The 20,347-nt window shown below is 37.0% G+C and overlaps 1 protein-coding gene across 3 annotated transcripts in view; it reads left to right on the forward strand.

Moving 5' to 3' along the window:
- GABRB2 (gamma-aminobutyric acid type A receptor subunit beta2) overlaps nucleotides 1–20,347 on the forward strand; it is a 240,787-nt gene that overhangs the window by 182,269 nt on the left and 38,171 nt on the right. For all 3 annotated transcript variants that reach the window (XM_027606576.1, XM_027606577.2, XM_027606578.1), the window contains 3 exons: nucleotides 12,602–12,739; nucleotides 14,445–14,597; nucleotides 17,929–18,173. In XM_027606576.1, the coding sequence (XP_027462377.1) occupies nucleotides 12,602–12,739; nucleotides 14,445–14,597; nucleotides 17,929–18,173 (536 nt within the window). The remainder of the gene's footprint in view (nucleotides 1–12,601; nucleotides 12,740–14,444; nucleotides 14,598–17,928; nucleotides 18,174–20,347) is intronic.

The following is a 20,347-nucleotide window of genomic DNA, read 5'->3' on the forward strand; positions in this document are numbered from 1 at the left end:
AGCTGTTGGTCAGGGCTGTGGTCTCATCTGAAGGCTCAGCTGAGTAAGGACCCATTTTTTTTTTTTAAGCTCACTCACAGAGTTGTGGCAGGTCTGAGTTCCTCACAGAGTCCCTGTTAGACTGAGGGCCTCAGTTTCTCAGTTAACTGGAGGCCTCCCTCAGTTCCTTACCATGTGGGTCTCTCCACAGAGCAGCTCCCAACATGTGGAACCTGAAGAAGTGAAGGAGAAAGAGAGACAGAGGGAGTACATTCAAAAGAAGCCTCAGTCTTTTTATAACCTAATCTCAGAAGTAACATCTCATCACTTCTGCTGTATTCTGTATCACTAAGTCCAGCCCACACTCCAGGAGATGGAAATTAAGCTTCACCATTTGTGGGTAGTAATAGCAAAGACTTTGTGGACATTTTATTAAAATCACCACACCAAGCTAGTTCTCTATTCAGCTTGGGAAAAAAAAAATCTATAGAGACGTAAGGATGCTGCACTTAGCTTGGCTGAATTTGGGTCATGTCTTAATAATTATTTAGTTTTAATCATCTTCCACATGTCCTATATTTCATCTTTGGTGTCAACATTTAAAAAAATATTTTTAAGGAATAATTTTATTCTCAAGCCAGGAATATAATCAATAGTTTTAAAAAGTGCAGATTTGCATCAACATTGCTCAAGGCTTTAGGCATTACTTTAGCTCTTTTCATCATAACGTTATTTTTTAAGATGAAAATGTCTTATTCCATGTTAGAAGCTCCAAACATTAACTGCTTGGCTTGCAATGATGATGACACTTTCAGGGTCTTATTTATATGGATTAATTTGCATAGGTATTCAGAAAACAAACAAAGAGAATTGGCAGTGAACTGCATTCACATATGTACAACTTCTACCAGACGGATAGTCTGATAGGAATGGACAATAGCTTCAATTGTATACAAATGCATTAACCTCCTTTTTTAAAAAAATACACAAGTATTTCACTGCACCGAAGAACCAAATGGTTTACATTTAATTTCAAGAATTTCAGGGTCGCCTGGGTGGCTCAGTTGGTGAAGCATCTGCCTTCGGCTCAGGTCATGATCACAGGGTCCTGGGATCGAGTCCCACATCAGGCTGCTTGTTCAGCAGGGAGCCTGCTTTTCCCTCTCCCTTGGCCCGTCCTCCTGCTCATGCTCTCATTCTCTCTCTCGCTCTCTCTCTGACAAATAAATAAAATCTTAAAAAAAAAAAAAGAATTTCACACACACACACACACACACACACACACACACACTCTTAGTCTAAGGAATAAAAATGATTTTTCAAGGTCCCTTATTTTTAGTTCTACTATAAAGGAAACAAAATTACTTGTTTTTGGTAGTCCTTAATAATTTAAATTAAAATGAATTATTTGGTGTTTTCCTTAAATTTAACCAAATTTCAGATTAGAGATCCACTAAAATAGTGACTCAAAGTGTGATCCACAAGGCCACTGAGGGGTTGCTGGGACCCTTTCAGAGTGTCCTCAAGGTTAAAACTTCCTTCATAATAATACTAAGCCTTTATTAGCTTTTTTCACTTTCATTATTTCAAAATGTACAGTCATGTTTTCCAAAGGCTCCATGAAACAAATTATCACAACCACTGAATGCAGAAGCAAATATGAGACTCCAGCTGTCTTTTGTTAAGCCAGCCATTAAAGAAATTTACAAAAATACAAAACAATGCCAGTCTTTTTGTGTGTGTGTTTTGTAAAATATAGCTACTATTCATAAAAATCTCATTTATATTAACATGTAAATAGGACCATTATTATTATTTTAAATGAATTAATGAATAAATACTTTTAAATATGTTTTAATTTCTAACATAGTATATATCAGTAGGTATAATCCATATAAACAAAAGCTTTTGGGAGTTCTCAATAATTTTTTGAATATAAAGGGGTTCTAAGACCAAAAATTTGAGGATTGTTATTTAGAACAACTTTATTATTTAGGCATAGAAACTGAGTTCTATGATTTGCCCAAAATTCTACAGCCTGTATGTAACAGCACTGGGATAGGAACTAGGTAGCTCTCCTGATTTGGATTATGCCATATAGCTGAGCCCATAGTATTTATAAATCCAGTTGGAGATTCTCTGAAGCAATGCCCAGCTGCGAGTGTGAATTTTATCCTGGAAATGAAGGTGTATATACCATTCTATGAAGAAAAATGTTTTTGTTTCTACAGAACCTAGTGTCCTCTATTAGCTTTTACTAATTTACAGTCTACTCCCAAACCTATTGGATTTAAACAGAAACTATTTATTATTGCTTAGGAAACTACAGGTGAGCTGGGAGGCTCTGAGTCAGGCTCACACGTGCATGTGTGGTTCTCATGCAGACAGGCTTGGAGCTGGCTGACAACTGTGATGGGGGTGAGTGGCCACGTGTCCCTCCTCCTCCCCAGGCTATGCAAGGCCTTTCACAGAGTGGCAGCAGGATTCCAAAAGAGAAGGAGAGGGAGCTGCCAAACCTTCACTAGCCCCAGCTTAGAACTGGCTCAATGTTACTTCTTCGATTAAAACAAGGGTCAAGGGCAACTCAGATTCAGGGTGTAGGGAAATACTCTACCTCTTCTTGGGAGAAGCAGCAGAGTCACACTGCAAAAAGTCATTGATACAGTGAGAGGGATGATTACAGACATATTTCTGTGATATTACAGAATAATTTGAAAACAGGGCTTTGAATAGCAGTGTGAGGTAGTAAATAGAGTTACTGAGGAACTGGACCCTGGTGTTGAAGGGGATTTAGTTCAATTCCCATTTTGACATTTGAGCAGGTCACTTAACCTCTTTGAATTGTAGTTCCTTCATCTGTAAACGGGATAACAGTTTTTGCATCAAAAGGATTAAAGTAGATCATGCTTGGGAAGCACATGGGCATCACACAGGAAATGATTTTAAAATCTTAGCTAGTAGCGCCTTTAAAACTCCCTTGCATCCGATCACCTCACTGGATTCTTTCTGACTCCCCCAAACAAAATAGCAATGCCATATTTAACATGGGCCCCCAAGCTCACTCCTGCTGTTCATATACACCCGTCACCAAACACAATTCCAGTCCATCTTGGCAAATGTACTAATAATCTGGTATTTACCACCCTTCCACTCCAAGTCATGGATACCAATTTGAAAAATGTATGGTCACTGTTTAAATGAGAACTCATCCTTGAGTATAGTGTATGGATTCCTTACCAGATAATTTAAATTAAATTTATGTAGTGCTACTACGGGATATTATGCAAGCACAGAAGAAGGCGGCTCACATCTGGAGTTTAAAAGCAGTATGAAGGGGCGCCTGGGTGGCTCAGTCAGTTAAGCCTCTGCCTTCTGCTCAGGTCATGATCTGTGGAGCCCTGCCTCATTGGGCTCGGCTGCTCAGCGGGGAGCTTGCTTCTCTCTCTCCAGCTCCCCACCTCCCCACTCTGCCTAGTGCTCTCTCTTACTCTCTCTCAAATAAATAAATAAAATCTTAAAAAAAATAAAAGCAATATGAAAATTTTTTCTTACTAGTCAAGACACATGTTAGCAGTCTGTTTCACAGATCAGCCATTCAGACTAAAAATTCCTCTGCAAGAACATCCTGTCTGATATCTTTCAATGTGTGAGTCCCCAGCTGGGGCCTGTCACAGTGAAGGTGTGTGAGAGAATGGGTTAACACAGAGAGGCTCAGACCACTTTCAACATCAGCAAGCTAGGCCTTCACTTTCTCTGTCACCCCTTATGAGAAAGCAGGTGGGTTGGTTTAACACTTGATAGCATTTTATTACACTGCTGTGCATATCTCCTAGGCCATTCAGTTGGCCTTGTTAATTTAAGTATCTTCCATTATCGCTCTTGAGCTAACAAACTCTTCCATGGGACTAAATCCCCTTGTCACCGGGGAGCACTATTCCATTTGTGCTGTAGGGATTGGCTGCCCCTGGAGGCTATTGTTGCAGTTTGGTTTTCAGAATCTATCAGCCCAGAGAAAGTCATTACCAGAGGCCCATGGCCACTCCAAGAAACTGTTGTTCACCTAATATTAAAAATCAGCAACACCAGGAAGTTTCTTTTGACACAATGGCCTTTGTTCCAACTTAGCAGCTGCCTCTTATGGACTGGTACCAATGACACTGCCTTTCTTTCAGTGACTCTAAAGCTGGTGCATAGGAATTCCACATCCCAAGTCACTAATGATGCTCAGGTTTGCAATCCGACCACCTTGCAATTCAGCAAGTAGCATCTGCTCATCACTCCAGTCTCAGGAGTGGGATCTGGTGAACCACAGCCTAAGGTTCAGTGCAGCAAATTTGTGTGAGTGCCTTTCTTAGTTAAGACCCTTATTAAGAGGACGCCAGCAACAGAAAATTATTAGACTTGGTTCTTCACCCTCCAGGGTAGTCTAGTGGCTGAGACCAATACATCCACAAACCTTCTGCTGCAAAACTGGCTGTGACAACTATATAAGTAGAAATTCAAGCAGAGTGTTGTGAAAACATGAGGAAGAAAAGACAGAAGGATCTTGGGAGAGGTGGAAGTTGAGATGGGCCCTGAAATTGTACAGAAATTTGATATGAGTGGGGAAAATGTTTCAGTTAGCTGAAATCACTTGGACCAAGGCCTGGAGCCCAAAGGACTACAAAAGAGTGTGGGTGGAAGATGGGAGCTTTGGAAGAGGAAGAAGTGTAATAGAAGATGAGGCTGTGAGGCAGATAGAAGCCCCGTGATAGTGTTGAATGTCTGAGTGAAGAATTTGCTTTTTAAATGTGGACCTACTGAGAAGGCCATAAAGAAATTTTTCCACATTTTTGTTTTCCATTTTGTTATGTGATTTTTAAGGCATAGAAATGGCACATCAACGTGTTTGTGAATGAAGTGTAAGAGCGGCCTGTGTAGCCCAGACTAGAAGGAGGTGGGGAGCCTGAAGGCTGTTGACTAGTCTATTGAAGAATATAAACAAAAGATGAAGAGATCTGATGCCAGAGTGGACCATTCTTCATCCTAAATATTCAAATAAAACTGATGTGAATCATGTGCAGAAACCGTTCAGACCTGGCTCCATCTCTCTGTTCTATGCTATCGGTGATTGTAGGCCATAGATTATTGAAGAGAATCAGACTGCTAGAGAGAGACAGCATCAAAAACATCTCCTCTCATCTCTTACAAGAAAGACAGAGCTGGGAGAAAATATTTTAATCTTGGAGCTTACAAAACCTTGGTTCAGGAGAAACATTGTTCATCTCTTGGTCAGGCTAGATGCCGGACATCCCTCGCCTGACTCCCATGGCAAGGTAAATGCCATCCGCTCTGCAGCATTCTCCTCATCCCTTGCCCCGTGGAGGTGAGTCCATGTGGTAAACACCATCTGCCTTGCCTGGAAGTTTATTAGAATTACAGAATCTCAGGCTCCACCCAGTTAATCCTAGCTTGCATTGCATTTTTTTTTCTGTTTTCTCCAGGTTTTTTTTTAATTAACATATAATGTATTATTTGTTTCAGGGGTACAGGTCTGTGATTCATCAGTCTTATGCAATTCACAGTGCTCACCATAGCACATACCCTCCCCAGTATCCATCACCCAGCCACCCCATCCCTCCCACCCCCCACCACTCCAGCAACCCTCAGTTTGTTTCCTAAGATTAAGAGTCTCTTATGGTTTGCCTCCCTCTCTGGTTTTGTCTTGTTTCATTTTTCCCTCCCTTCCCCTACAATCCTTTGCCTTGTTTCTCAAATTCCACATATCAGCATAATACCCCCAGTTCCATCCACATTGTTACAAATGGCAAGATTTCATTTTTTATGGCTGCATAATATTCCATTACACACACACACACACACACACATACACACACACACAATACACACACACACACCACATCTTCTTTATCCATTCATCTGTCAATGGACATTTTGGCTCTTTCCATAGTTTGGCTATTGTGGACGTTGCTGCTCTAAACATTGGAGTGCAGGTGCCCCTTTGGATTACTACATTTGTATTGCATTTTAATAAGATTTCCAGATCATTTCTGTGCATGTTATATTTGAGAAGTACTGCCCTGTCCTTTTAGCCAATAGGTCTTTGCCTCTTCTATGTTACTTTAGGACTTAGGGCTCATGCATATGGAAGAAACAGGGTTGAGTAGAGGGCAAGAATCCTGGTAACCATAACTCAATCTAGTTTATATGGTTCTAGACAGAACCATATAGGGAGTTTAAAGCAGTGCCTGTCACATAAGGGCTCCAAAATGTCAGTTGCCACTGTTGCTGTGGGTATTTTTATTATTATAATACAATTGTCATCATTATTATTATTTATTATTAATGATTTCTCTTACCTGGAGCATCAGTTTAATTGCTTGAGCTCTACAAACATAAGGAAGCTTAAGAAACACATCATGGAGTCAAGCTTATAGGAACAGCCACCAGAGCACTCTGCTTCCATACAAAAACAACAAATACTGAGTTTTCCAAAGAAATCCAAAAAGAGAAATTATCTTTAGAGCACAAAATCTGACATTTTACTTGATTATTATCAATTTCATATCCTTTTACAAAAGATTTGAATTTGAAAATGCTAATAACATAAAAAATAGGTTATCTTTGATGTAGGGATTGAATGCCAGGCCATGCCGCTTGGTAATCAAGTCTGACCTAACCCTAGGCCGATTATTTTGAGCTTTAAGGCTGAGAAATGATTTGATAGCAAAACATTTGTGTCTAGCAGTCCATCTAAAGAGGAGAGTAAAGAGTAAGATGCAATTAAGGAGTCAGAGCAATCACTCAGAGTGTCTTTGGAATACTTTCTTTGCTGAATTTAAAGAGTCATAGCTGACAAGTGAGCTTCTCTCTCTCTCTCTCTTTTGAAAAATCCCCGTAACTAATTGGTATTGACTGTATTCAATCTTGCACCTTTGCACAACATACAGGACTCTGTATGGAGGGGCGTCCCCTCTGACTGTGGACTGATAGACTTCTAATTGTGGGTCACTGAGTTAGTCAATGAGATAAAAGCTTGCTTTCTTGTTGCACATTTGGTCGTGCTACTTGCCTGAAATATTTGTCTGCCTTAAAAGGCAATCTGATCTCTGTTGTTATTGCAAATGTTTTTCTTCCCCTCTGGAAACTTTTGGGGGGAAAAAATTTTTAATCCACTAAAGAGCAAGATATGGTTCCAAGGGACAATGTGCCTTCTCAAGTACTTACCTGGTTTGGGGGGGAATGTAATAAAGCACCCTAAATTGTGTGAATAGCTCCAGCATTTTATGAAATCATTACACTGTATGAATATTTTTTATATCCTGAAAAACAATGTGTCTGGTCAAATAGGTGTGGGAAATGCCAGGGGCAAGTAATATTAAGCAAATTCTATATTGAGGGATATCTTAAACTGTACTGTGCTAAATGTCTGTGATTACAAGAGGCTGCCCAAAATATGCAGGTACTCCTAAATACATTTACTGTAGAGCCCTTTTGCATGAAGCACATCATAGGATTAGTGTTCCCCTGAATGTAAATTAAGTTTTAATTATAGTTACTTATATACTGATAACAGTAACCACATAAAATTTTAAATACTAATAGGAGAGTGACATGCTAAAATTTTTACAATGAGGTGTTCAATTCAAAAAGCTTTTAAAGTGCTATGATAGTGGGGCGCCTGGGTGGCTCAGTCGGTTGAGTGTCTGCCTTTGGCTCAGGTCATGATCCCGGGGTCCTGGGATCGAGCCCTGCATCGAGCTCCCTGCTCAGCAGGGAGCCTGCTTCTCCCTCTCCCTCTGCCACCCACCCCCACATGTGCTCTCTCTCTTTCTCTTGCTCTCACTCTCTCTCTATCTTAAATGGATGAATAAAATCTTTTTTTAAGTGCTGTGATAGATACATAAAAAGGCAGAAAATTTGAAATAAGATAGTTCTTAAAAAATCAAAACTATCCATGACTAGAGTAGATTGTCCCAATAATACTAGCCCCTAATTCTCAAATATCACCAATTGGTTATGATGATTGAGAATTAACAGTTTAAAGCAACTACAGGGGCTAAGTCGGTGAAGCCTCCTACTCTTGATTTTGGCTCAGGTCATGATCTCAGAGTCATGATCTCAGGGTCCTGAGATCTAGACCCACCTCCCACTCTGTGCTCGGAGCCAAGGCTCCTTGAGATTCCTTCTCCCTTTGCCCCTCCTGTCCCCCTCCCCACCCCTGCATGGGTGCCTGTTCACACCCTTCCTCACGCTTTCTCTCTCTCAAGTGAATAAATAAAATCTATAAAGCAACTACAATGGTACTATTGCTATTTGGCTACAGTGAAAGACAGAAAATAGATAATTACCCTAGAATGTTTAACAGTCCAATTGGGGAACAAAGTTTAAATAAATAACAAGAGAACAGTAAGTCACTTTAATTTCTCATTAGGAAAAAAGAATGATGGCATTGATAATTAATTTCTTCTAAATGTTCCCACCAGCCCCCACTGTTTAATATCTTGGTATAGGTTCATATTCCCTACATAGTAAAATCCTTCTAAAATGAAATATTTACTTAGTAGATAACAAAATAGACAAGTAGACTGACACTAAAGAGTGAAAAACAACTTTTTAAAATGCCGTGTTATAAGATTAATAAGATAACGTCACAATTGTTAAAAACATGTTCAGTTATTATGTGAATGTTTTTAAAATGGCATTTTTGCTTCTTAGATCTCATATAGTACATATTTTTATCAATATTTAGAAGAAAGCATATCTATCATTCATATCTTATATAAGATTTTAAATTTACATATTTATTCATCCTGATCAAAAACTTCAACATTTTATACAGTTTTAATTCCTTCAGGTAAATTCCAGTCAATTTATATTTTGGTTTATTCATAGAACATCTGAATTTATGTGGCTTATGTTTTTAATGATAACAATACAATATAATTTAATGACTCAGTTTCTGGAATCCCATGAATAAAATATCAAAGATGAATTTAATTTGCAAGACATTAATGAGAAGCTTCAGTGCATCTCCTCCTTCTGATATCTTTTAAAAGATACCTAATTATTTTTTACTCACCAGTATTATGAAAACTGTAAAACAAGTCAGGTCATATATATTTGCATATGTTTTATTTTTTAATCACTTTGAGAGACTGTTAAATATTTCTTCCAAGAAGATGAAGAAGAAGGGGGGGAGGAAGGGGAGGAAGAAGAAGAAGAAGAAGAAGAAGAAGAAGAAGAAGAAGAAGAAGAAGAAGAAGAAGAAGAAGAAAGAAGAAGAAGAAGAAGAAGAAGAAGAAGAAGAAGAAGAAGAAGAAGAAGAAGAAGGAAGAAGAGAAGAAGAAGAAGAAGAAGAAGAAGAAGAAGAAGAAGAAGAAGAAGAAGGAAGAAGAAGAAGAAGAAGAAGAAGAAGAAGAAGAAGAAGAAGAAGAAGAAGAAGAAGAAGAAAGAAGAAGAAGAAGAAGAAGAAGAAGAAGAAGAAGAAGAAGAAGAAGAAGAAGAAGAAGAAGAAGAAGAAGAAGAAGAAGAAGAAAAACTAGGTCTGCTTTCAGTTTATCCTGTACAGTATATTAAGCCAGCTTGTGAACTTGACCACCCTGGCACTGTCATGGATTGTTGGTCTTTCATCTTCAAAAATCAGTGAAGCACGAGCATACATTTGCTTTCCACTGACAACATTCTACACTTGGCTAACCCAAAACGAAGTCAAGAAGATTGGGATTTTTAAGATCAGCAGTGACCAAGAAGTATTACAATGTGCTGCTCCATTATGTCAGATTCCAAAATCTTAGACATCAAAATAAATTTCAAATGTTTTACTTTCAACTTCCAAATACCTTGGAGGGCTCTGTGTCATTGAACACCAAAGTTTCCCATTGTGTAAATGCGTTCATGTGTTCATGAAATAGAAGCAAAGTGACATGCAACCAAATATGAGTTTTTAATTCATTTTAAACAATTCTTATTTGAAAAGAATGTATTAGCTAACCTTTTTGAGCATTATCTACCAGGTACTTTTCTAAGCCATTTTGTAAGTAACAAATCATTTTTCCTGCAAAACAATTCTGAAGTAGCTTTTATTATTGTTGTTATTGTTGTTACAATTTACAGATTTAAAAACTGGAGGAGAGAGAGAAGTTAAGCAACTTGTTGAACTATTATATAAAGATAAAGTTGCTGAATATTATATAAAGATAAATACATAATAAAGATCTTTTGGATTTTTCTTAGGGGCTATGTTATCATTGGGTGACTTTTTTTTTAATTCACTCAGAAGATATTTAGTTAATACAACTATGTGCCAGGTACTGTATTAGGAGCAAGAGACAGATGTATAAACATGATGAATACCTCCACGATGCCAAGCATCTGGATAAGCAACCATTACCCAAATCCACACATGTATTAAATAATTATTGTATTAATTCAACAATATATCCCAAATGCCTCTCCTCTACCAGGTATTACCTAGAAAGCACTGTTTCAAATAGCTGGCATTTGACAAAAGTCTATAATCAATAATAATATTTCTACCTATTAAACAATTATTAGGCATCTCCTACACAGCTGTATTGAAATGCTATATATTCCCATGCCTCTGCCTACAGAGAGCTTCTGTGATAAGGTTTGTAGCGATGGACAAGCAAGGTAGAAACTGAGGTAAGGAAGCTGGAGGACAAGAAACACATTCTTCACTAATTTAGACTTAGTTCTCTATTGGAAATGTTAGAGTTGACTTACTCTCATTCTCTTTTGAAGATGGCAGCATTCAACACCTCTTTTCTCTAGAAAACTATGGACTTCTTGTTTCATAAATACTTTCTTTCATGTTTATATACCATAAATCCAATTCTACAATGCATTTCTAACTAGCTAGCTTGATTCTAAGAGCAAATTGCCCTTCTTTTATTATTTTAAGCTGTTTTATCAAAGGTGAGATTGTCATTGACTAAACAATTTCATAACTGAGAGATGTGTGCAAAAAAACAATGAGAAATGGGATTATATTTGAGATGAAATCCTGGATGGTGAAGATTCCCATAGCCATATTAAGACAGTTGCAATCACAGAAAACAGCAGTTATCCTTTGGGACAGATACCTTAGATTTTAGGATTAGAGGGAGAATATTAATGGGGTAGATTAATGGAGAATGAGAAGAATCTGTTTACTGTGCCATTCACTTTATATACCTGGACTTTCCTTTAAAATTATGAATAATTTGCTTTTAAGTCAAAGTTTCATATGAAGAAAAACATTCTCTAATAAAACAAATGGCTCCAAATGAAATCATGCTAATAAAAATGGTGGTGGTGTATAATCTATTAAATTTTCACAATTTTGATTATAATTTATGATGTTTACAAGTAAACAAGCCTTTTAAAAAATCATTAGCTATCATCTAAAAGTCTATAGTTTTGGAACCAAAAGTTCAATAACTCTTCTAAAAATCTGTATTTCTGCATCAGATAAAGATGGTTGCTCTTACGAGTAAAAAGGAGTGCAGATTTCTAGAAAATTAACTTAAGACAATGTCTAGCTGTGCTATGGTTGATGTAGATTCTCAAATCAAGAGCACTGTAATTTTTTGAAAAATAATCCATTTCCACTTTTTTGAGATTTGACTTGCTCTCTTTGGAAGAAATGTGATTTAATGAAAATTATGAGTTAAGAGTGAAAGGATTGATATTCTAGTTCTATATTACACTAACTTGTCACATGTCAAAAGGCAAAGAACTTAAGCAGTCTTAACTTATTTGTTTGTTTGTTTTGCTTTAAATTGGGGAGCAATATCTGTCCTGCCTACTAGACTTGTAAAAATTTGTAAAATTTTTGTAAAAATTTTAGACTTGTAAATTCAACTCTCTGGATGCAAAAGTTCTTTGAAGGGATAAATATGATATACAAATATAATTTATGCTTCGCAAGGGGGATTTTGGGGGCGGGTGTACCATTTATAAATATTAATGTTTAGTGTATTTCATTGCATGCTTCCCTGTATTGTTGTTTATAATCTAATATGTGCTTATTCATTGCAGTTATTTGGGGGAGTATATTTTGGAATTTAGATCTGCTGCAAAATCAAATTTGGACATCATGTCTATAATATTAAAAAATGATGACTCACTTCATAATCACTACTCTTCTGACTTGAAACCAAATATATTATAATTCAAAAATTTTATATGGGGGAGTTTGATAGCATTCAGTACTGCACTGATAACTTAAATGATATTTTTCTCTGCTTTTGTCTTCACTTAGAGTACCATCCAGGGTCATGTACTAATGTGATCATGTTTGAGAAAATGAGATTCATAATCAAATGAACCAGGGTGCAAGTTGGAACTATATACTACTTCCTACTTGCAAACTGTTAATTTCACTAAATCTTTGCAGCCTCCTGTGGGCCTAATTACTTCCCTCATGAGAGTGTTGGGAAAACTAAATGTGGTGATAAACTTCAGGTGCTTAGCGGGATACCTAACACAGAGTAGCCTTTAGCTGTGGCTGTTGTCATTAACATAGTTCATCTTTTAAACAAGTATTTTTTCCTGTTTTGTTTTGTTTGTTTTGTCTATCTGTTTATATGTGTGTATGTGTGTGTGTTTCCTTTTACAGATGGATATACCACTGATGACATTGAGTTTTACTGGCGTGGGGATGATAACGCAGTAACAGGAGTGACAAAGATTGAACTTCCACAGTTCTCTATTGTGGATTACAAACTTATCACCAAGAAGGTTGTTTTTTCCACAGGTTTGTATCAGGGAAGAGGGTTAAGGGAAAGGGGGCTTCCACATATTTTGCAAAAGGGTCCATTGATATCATGACTGGGTCCCAGGGAAAGATGATGAGTAGAAGATTTAGATCTGCTGAAAACCTTCAGAACCCCATCAAGCTCATTGCTTATTTGGGACCCATGCAGTTATTTCCCAGGAGGCATCCCCAACAAAGCCGAGAGGGTTCTTCTATGGCTCTCATCTACCAAGAATGGACTAATGGTTAGAGATAGAATGCAGAAAGAGAAATGAAGATCTGGGTCAGAGTTGTTTCCCCAACTTTATGCATCTTACAGAACTCCTCATAATCCTTTGAAAAATACTGGAGAGAGCCAAGTCAATAGGAGAATTCCACATTTTCCTCAATGATTAAGAATTTCTTTATGTAGCCTTACCTCCTGTTTTGGAGCTAAAAGCCCTTCCAGATGTTGAGATTATCCTGATGCTTTCTCCATTGTTAATCTTCTAGCATTGAGGTTTTAGGTTGTCAAATTTGGTTTCATCAGCACAAAATTTTAACAAAAAAGCTCAGGAAAGTAATACTTTGCTACATACTCTTAAGGGAAAAAACAAACAATAAACCCACAGGAATATTTCTTTTTATGTTTTTCTTATTGGAATGAATTCCCCAGGCACAGAAATAGCTAGTACTGTAACTATACATTTTTAATTGCCCTTCTGCTAAGGACTTAGGCACTTCCTTTCCCTGCAAACTACTTCAAGTAAGAGTTGTATGATTTTGTAAGAATACGAAGCCTCTAGCTTTAAAAAACAAACAGAAACTTTTCCTAAATTTGAGGTCTTCTGAATCCCTGAGACTATAGATATGAGTTCATACTTAAAATATTCTTATTTCAATATTACGATACTTATTAGAGCCCAAGATGGCTAGACAGGCTTTCTTTCAATATTAGTAAGAATATCACACCCAAAACACACTATTTATCAATGTGACTTTTTTATGTTCTAAGACTATGTTCAATTACATATCTTGTTTAAAGAGTAATTCCCCAGATCATCACAATCAAAGGACCTAGCTACAGGAACCTGATCCTTTAGTTTTGTCTCCCACAAATATCTTTGAAACCAGTGATTCTCCATCGTTTGGTGAGTCAGAAATCCCCTTAGAACTTTGATGGAATCAGGAAAAAAATGTGATCCATACATGTGAAAACCTTCACAGAACATTAGGGAATTGCTGTGTACCTGAAGCCTTGCCATCGATCCCAGATTTACAATGAATTCTAGGGCTTGTGAAGAGATTTCTAAAATATGATCCGACTGCGCAGCCTTATTCTTATATACAAAAACTAAAACAAACAAACAAAAATCTTACAGGATAGTCTTGCTGAGAAACAGCTGAGGGGGAAGAAAGGGGCTGTACCAAACTATCTTGTCTTCATAGTTGTAGAGAATGAGTATCTTTGATCGAGCGCCCGAGGCTGAGCAAGGAAGAGCTGGAGTTCTTTTAACTACTCAGGAGTATGAGTGTACTCAACTCTGAATGACTCTTGATAATTAAAAGCCCGGTGTTCTCAGACTACTTTTGCAGGAGAAAGTGCCCTTCACCAGGAGCTAAAATTGAATTTAAGAAAGATATGCAAACTACTTACTGGCCTTAAAAGGAAAGTATCCTATAAATACTGATTGATAATGATGATGTCCTAAAATTGCCTTTCTAGGTTCCTATCCCAGGTTGTCCCTCAGCTTTAAGCTGAAGAGAAACATTGGTTACTTTATTCTGCAAACATACATGCCTTCCATCCTGATCACTATCCTCTCCTGGGTCTCCTTCTGGATTAATTATGATGCATCAGCTGCAAGAGTGGCATTAGGTAGGCCATTTTCTAACTGCTTATGGAGCTTGACTCTGTGTGTGCACGCGTGTGTGCATGTGTGTGTGTGTATGCGCATGCACGTCCACTCACATCCTTTCCTTACCCTGGTATTTATGATGCGTGACAAGACTGGACTATGCACGTTACAAGAATTTGGCTGTGAGACTTTGGGTTATCTGATTCAGCATTAAATCAATTAAAAACAAATTAAAACTCTTTCATGTCAAAATTAGTTTACCATATAGCAGTTGGTAATGAAATTAGTCCCATCAATTTGATATTTTTATTGAAGCATATTCATGTAATATCACTTGATAATTGTTCAGTTTGCATCAGTGCTTTCTTACCTGGAAAGAGCTCCCTTTTGTCTTTTTTTTTTTTTTTTTCTGAGCAGAAGACAAGGAAATGTATCATGTAACTAACAGATAAGCAAAAAGACTTCTAAAACCTTATTAAGATTTTGGAGTAGCAGGGTAGAGGGCAGAAGACAACAAAGTAAGATTGCTTGGAAATCATCCATAGCATCGCTTATCTTATGCTTGATTTTTTTTTCTATTGTAACACCAGAGGAAGAGAATAAATTATATTTCATGAACATTTTTATGTTACTAACTCCAGATATAGTAAATTATGATCTTTTACACAATTTTTATTATTTTTAGTTCTGACTAAGCCCTTTAAAATGTTGGGCTGTTAACTTCTTCACTGTGATATCTCAATTCAATCATCACTTCCCTAGAGAAGTCATTCGTTTATTCATTCCACAAATATTTGTTGAACACCTACTATGTGCCAAACGTACTAGACACTAGAGATAAAGCAGTGCCCTTCTGGAAGATACGCCAGCAGTAAAAAGACAATAAATATATTTTGCTTATAATATGTGAACTGTGTTAAGTCTATAGAGGGAAATTAGCAAGGTAAGGGTGGGATATGCCAGGAGGTACAGTTTACAATAACTTCATTCAGAAATTATTGATGGACCAAAGACTTCAAGAAGACAGACACACTTAAATGTCTGGATGGGAATATTCTAACCTATATACAAATGCCCTGAGATAGTAAAGTGCCAAGGATGTCAGCGAGATGGCCAGCGAGGTGAATGCAAGAGGGAGTTCAGGAGTCAAGACAATGTAGCTCCCCTACATTGTCAATCCCCAAGATTCTGAAGCCGTTCCAGGGCCATTATAAAGGTTTTGCTTTTATTCTGAGTGAAATGAGAGAGTCACTGAGTGAAGATGTGACACGATTTGATTTCAGATTGAAAGGGGTAACTCTGGCTACTGTTTTAAGATTAGATTGTGGCAGTTCAAGAATGGAAGGGAGAAGTAATGACCTCCTGGACTGAGTCCAGTCCCCTGTGATATATTCTCTTAAAATACTAGAGAACTTCCTTTTGTAGACCAATTACAGTTATAATTTATATTTATTTGGTTTGTGATGTCCCTTTTCTTCATGGTACTGAAAGATACATTGAAGAAAGGTCCTTATCTGATTTTGCTTCCATTATGCCTGTAATAACTCACACAATGAATGGTGTTCAGTAAATATTTGCTGAATAAAGTAATGAATGGAATTTGTAAATATCCTCTTACTCCAAAGTGAAAATCTACTGTCAATTTAATGTCTATTACAGGAATAATAAATAAATTATTTACTTTTTAAAAGAAATTTGTAAAATGTCTTTTGATGTGAGTAATTTATTACTTGGTCAGAAATATCTTAAAATGAGATTGAGATAAAAAGCAAAATCAGCACTGTCAGTCTTATAATATACACGTTGAACAGGATAATCTGCAGTTGAAATAATGAAAAGATAAATGAAACTGGGGAATGTTTCAAAATAACTGATATTATAGAAAAGATACAAAAACTCTAAGACACCTAAAGTAAGAATAGAGTTTTTCTGGCCCTGCTCAGAATCAGACATGCAAATTTATTTTTTCTATAGCTGTTTTATGAGCATGTAGAAAAATAAGACAAAAATTATTATCTTTTCAGAGAAATAAAATTAAATCAGAAAACTTATACTTCCAAAAAATCATAGAAATGAAACTTAACTCAGCTTTCTGAGTCAGAGAGATCCCCATTCAAATGTCGATTATACCATTTCCCATCTGTGTGATCTTGATCTCTGGGCTCTATTTTTACATCACTATTTTGCTACAAAACTGGACCTTGCCATACTCAGGATTCTGGACTCCCAGTGCTTTTACCCAGCATATCTCTCTCTATCTTTCCAATTGTAGAGGGAAACTACTGTTCACTGTTGGAGATGACCACTCAGTGGGATGAACAATTATAACTTGACCCAGTATGCCATTTCCCATAATCTTATAATGCTTCTATATTATTTATCTGTGCATTACATGCCTAGTTGCCCAGTCCAGAAACATGAGGGCTAGACACCTGCCTCTTTGTTACCCATCATTTCCAGCTTCGAAGTTTTTATAGTCATTTGTCTATATCATCTGTATAATGCATTCACTGATTTCAGTACTATTGTGATTATTTTAATTTATTTTCTCTGTATCACATAGATGATCCTGAAAAACTATTAGCTGGGATTCCTTATTTCTGTCTTGTATGCTTTCCTTCTATCCTCCACACTAGTACCAGACTGATTGTCCTAAACACAATTTGTCCCTCGCTTCCCTGCTTAAAGCTGGTCAAAGGCCCCACCTCGCCTTCAGTTTTAAGTTCAGACTCCCCATTAGGCTCTGTATATATGGCTCTCCATTATGCAGCCTTGCTTAATCTTCACTCTCCTCACCGTGCTTCCTGTCATATCCTATAATATACCCCATTCACTTTCTTGAGATGCTTTTGAAGAGCCATGTTCTTTCTCCCCCCACACACAAAGCACACCTTTATAAAAGCCCTCTCTACCACACCTTGAGCTCCAGTCCTTTGTTGCTTGGGTATCTCCCACTCATCCTTCAGGACTCAGCTCCAGGTTTTATTTCCAGACTTCTCTCCTGCTGCATCACGAGGCTCAACTAGGGTCTTCTCCATATCCTCAACATTCACCGTATACAGATGTCTGCCATAGCATTTAATTCACATCTCTAGCCCCTCACTAGATATATAACTATAAATATAAAAATGTAAATAAAGGAAAAGTCTCCAAGTGATTAATTTTACTGTAAATTCATGATTTAAATGTGTCTCCAGGGCCTATCACAGCGCAGGTACGTAATCAGTACCCAGTAAGTATTTTGTGGTGTATATGAATAAGTGAACGAGTACAATTAATCTTTCCAACTATGATGAAAGCAGCAAGGAAACAGGGACGTTATGATTCTAACTCTGTCATTTTTTTTTTCAGGAATTACAACCGTCCTTACAATGACCACAATCAATACCCACCTGCGGGAGACTCTCCCTAAAATCCCCTATGTGAAGGCCATTGACATGTACCTGATGGGGTGCTTTGTCTTTGTTTTCATGGCCCTTCTGGAATATGCTTTGGTCAACTACATCTTTTTTGGGAGGGGACCCCAACGCCAAAAGAAAGCAGCTGAGAAAGCTGCTAGTGCCAACAATGAGAAGATGCGCCTGGATGTCAACAAGGTAGATTCAGAGGGCAAGCCCTCCTTGCTTCTTAAACTCATAGAAGAATGCCAGAAATATAGGTTAATGGCCTTGTTCAACAAATGAGGAAACCAAGGCCCAGGGAAGAGAATGGGTAGTTTTTCCAAAATCATAAAGTTAATTAGTGATGAAGGGATAATTAGGGCCAAAACTCATGATACAACATTTGGATACCCCTTACCTTAACAATAGGGTTGCCCAAACCACATTCATCTGAGAACTACCCTTGTGACTTTTTCCGTATATGAATATAATGTGTACTGTTGTTTACTTTATATTTATTTACAGTTATTTTAAATAACTAACAAAGGAAATTTTATATCACTTAAATCTGTATTACTTGCTGGAAGATAATCTTAAATGAGAAATATGAAACTATGTTATTAAATTCTAGGCTATACTAGATGAAGGCTCTGGGCCTGAGCCCATTCCCTGATTTAAAAGGGAGATAAACAAGTACAGAGATGTATTACAGAGTCACCAGCAACAAATGAAGTCTTTCTCTTTGAAGTCCTCAGGAGGATAGAAAGATAAGTGGAGGGGGGAAAAGAGTAATTTTTTCCTTCAGTGACAGATAATCATTTAATGCCTTGCACATGTACCACTTAAGATCACTGGAGCACGTGACTGTAAGAGACTGCCATCTTGCTTAAGTTACGCATAGTCAAAGAACAGTTTTCCATGCAGTTCTAAACCCTGTTTAGTCTTTAAGGCAATGGTTCTCAACCTTGCGTGCGCAACTGACTGGGAGAGAATTAACAAATACTGAAGCCTGATTCCTTTCCCAGAAATTCTTATTTGAATGTACTAGAGTATGCCTGGACATCAGAATTTTTAAAAACTCTTCAAATGTCATTCTAATTTGCAGTGAAGATTTAGAATCTCCATTTTGAGGTTTTTGACAGCAGTCCCAATGCATCCATCCCTTTTTACTACCCAAATGTGACTTCACCTGGCTTCCTCTATCAAACTTGCTGCACTAAACAGAATATTTATAAATGTATTTTCCCATAGTGCAAATTTAAATGCTTCAAAATAGACAGAAAAACAAGGTCTTATTTTAATATCTGCCATAAATAATGTTTATAAAGTAGTGCATAGTGTTAAATTTAATAAATAGTTCACTGTGATGAAACTAGGAAAATGGTAATACTTTTAAACCATCTGGAATTATTAACCATATCAATCATTATTTAATTGACATTTTAATATTTCTATCTTCAAGTGATTTCTAAGGATAGCATACCATAAATGATCTCTACAGTTGAATTCTATTTGGAGCAAACACAATGAGAGCTTCTAACTTACTGATGTTTTCACATATCCATAGGTCTCATTTTTTGGGGGGGGTGCTATTCTCTAAGAAAAGGCACTCCTTCCCTGGGAGATGATATTTGTAATGATGCAAATTTTAAGTATGACCTTTAAAAGCTAATGAACCACAGGTCTAGAAAATTGTCAATTTCTTTACAATACCTGAGTTTTCACTTATTAGAATCTGTCAGTAGATTCCAACCTAGCATTATGGCTTTCTCAAGCTGTCAAACAAAAGAATGCTTTTTAAATCCATTCTATGATTTTTCTGATATTGTAGTGTTAGTTAAATAAATAAACAAACAAATAAATAAATAAAACTATCTCACAGGACTGCAGTTTGAAATGATTCTAAATCAATTGCCTAATGAAATGCTGACTTAATAAGATAACATCTGATCTCTTTTAACTTTCATCTACCCTATTTTTTTATGCCAATTTGCATTTAAATGATAAATTTAAGAGCCAGAGAGTGGCAGTTTTATAGCAAACTGAATCTGGAGAGCTTCAGAGTTTAAATTCAACGTACTGAGATGGAGATAGAGAATGGTTCACTGAGCAAATACCCCACAGTGGTGAAAAGCCTATCCTCTTGGCTGAAGTTGGACCCACAATTCAGAGCATAGAATATGAGAGAACAAAAAAGATATCAGAGTTCTTCTAGTACAGTGGTTCTCAAAAAACAGGTGATTTTTCCCCCAGAGGATCTTTGACAATGTCTGTAGATATTTTGGATTGTCAAAACTGGGAGGAGGGAATTGTTACCAGTATCTAGTGAATAGAGGCCCAGGATGCTACCAAACATCTTTCTGTGCTTTGAACAGCCTCCTCATAACAAA

The sequence above is a fragment of the Zalophus californianus genome, chromosome 5 (genome assembly GCF_009762305.2).
Source record: "Zalophus californianus isolate mZalCal1 chromosome 5, mZalCal1.pri.v2, whole genome shotgun sequence".
NCBI classification, from domain to species: domain Eukaryota; kingdom Metazoa; phylum Chordata; class Mammalia; order Carnivora; family Otariidae; genus Zalophus; species Zalophus californianus.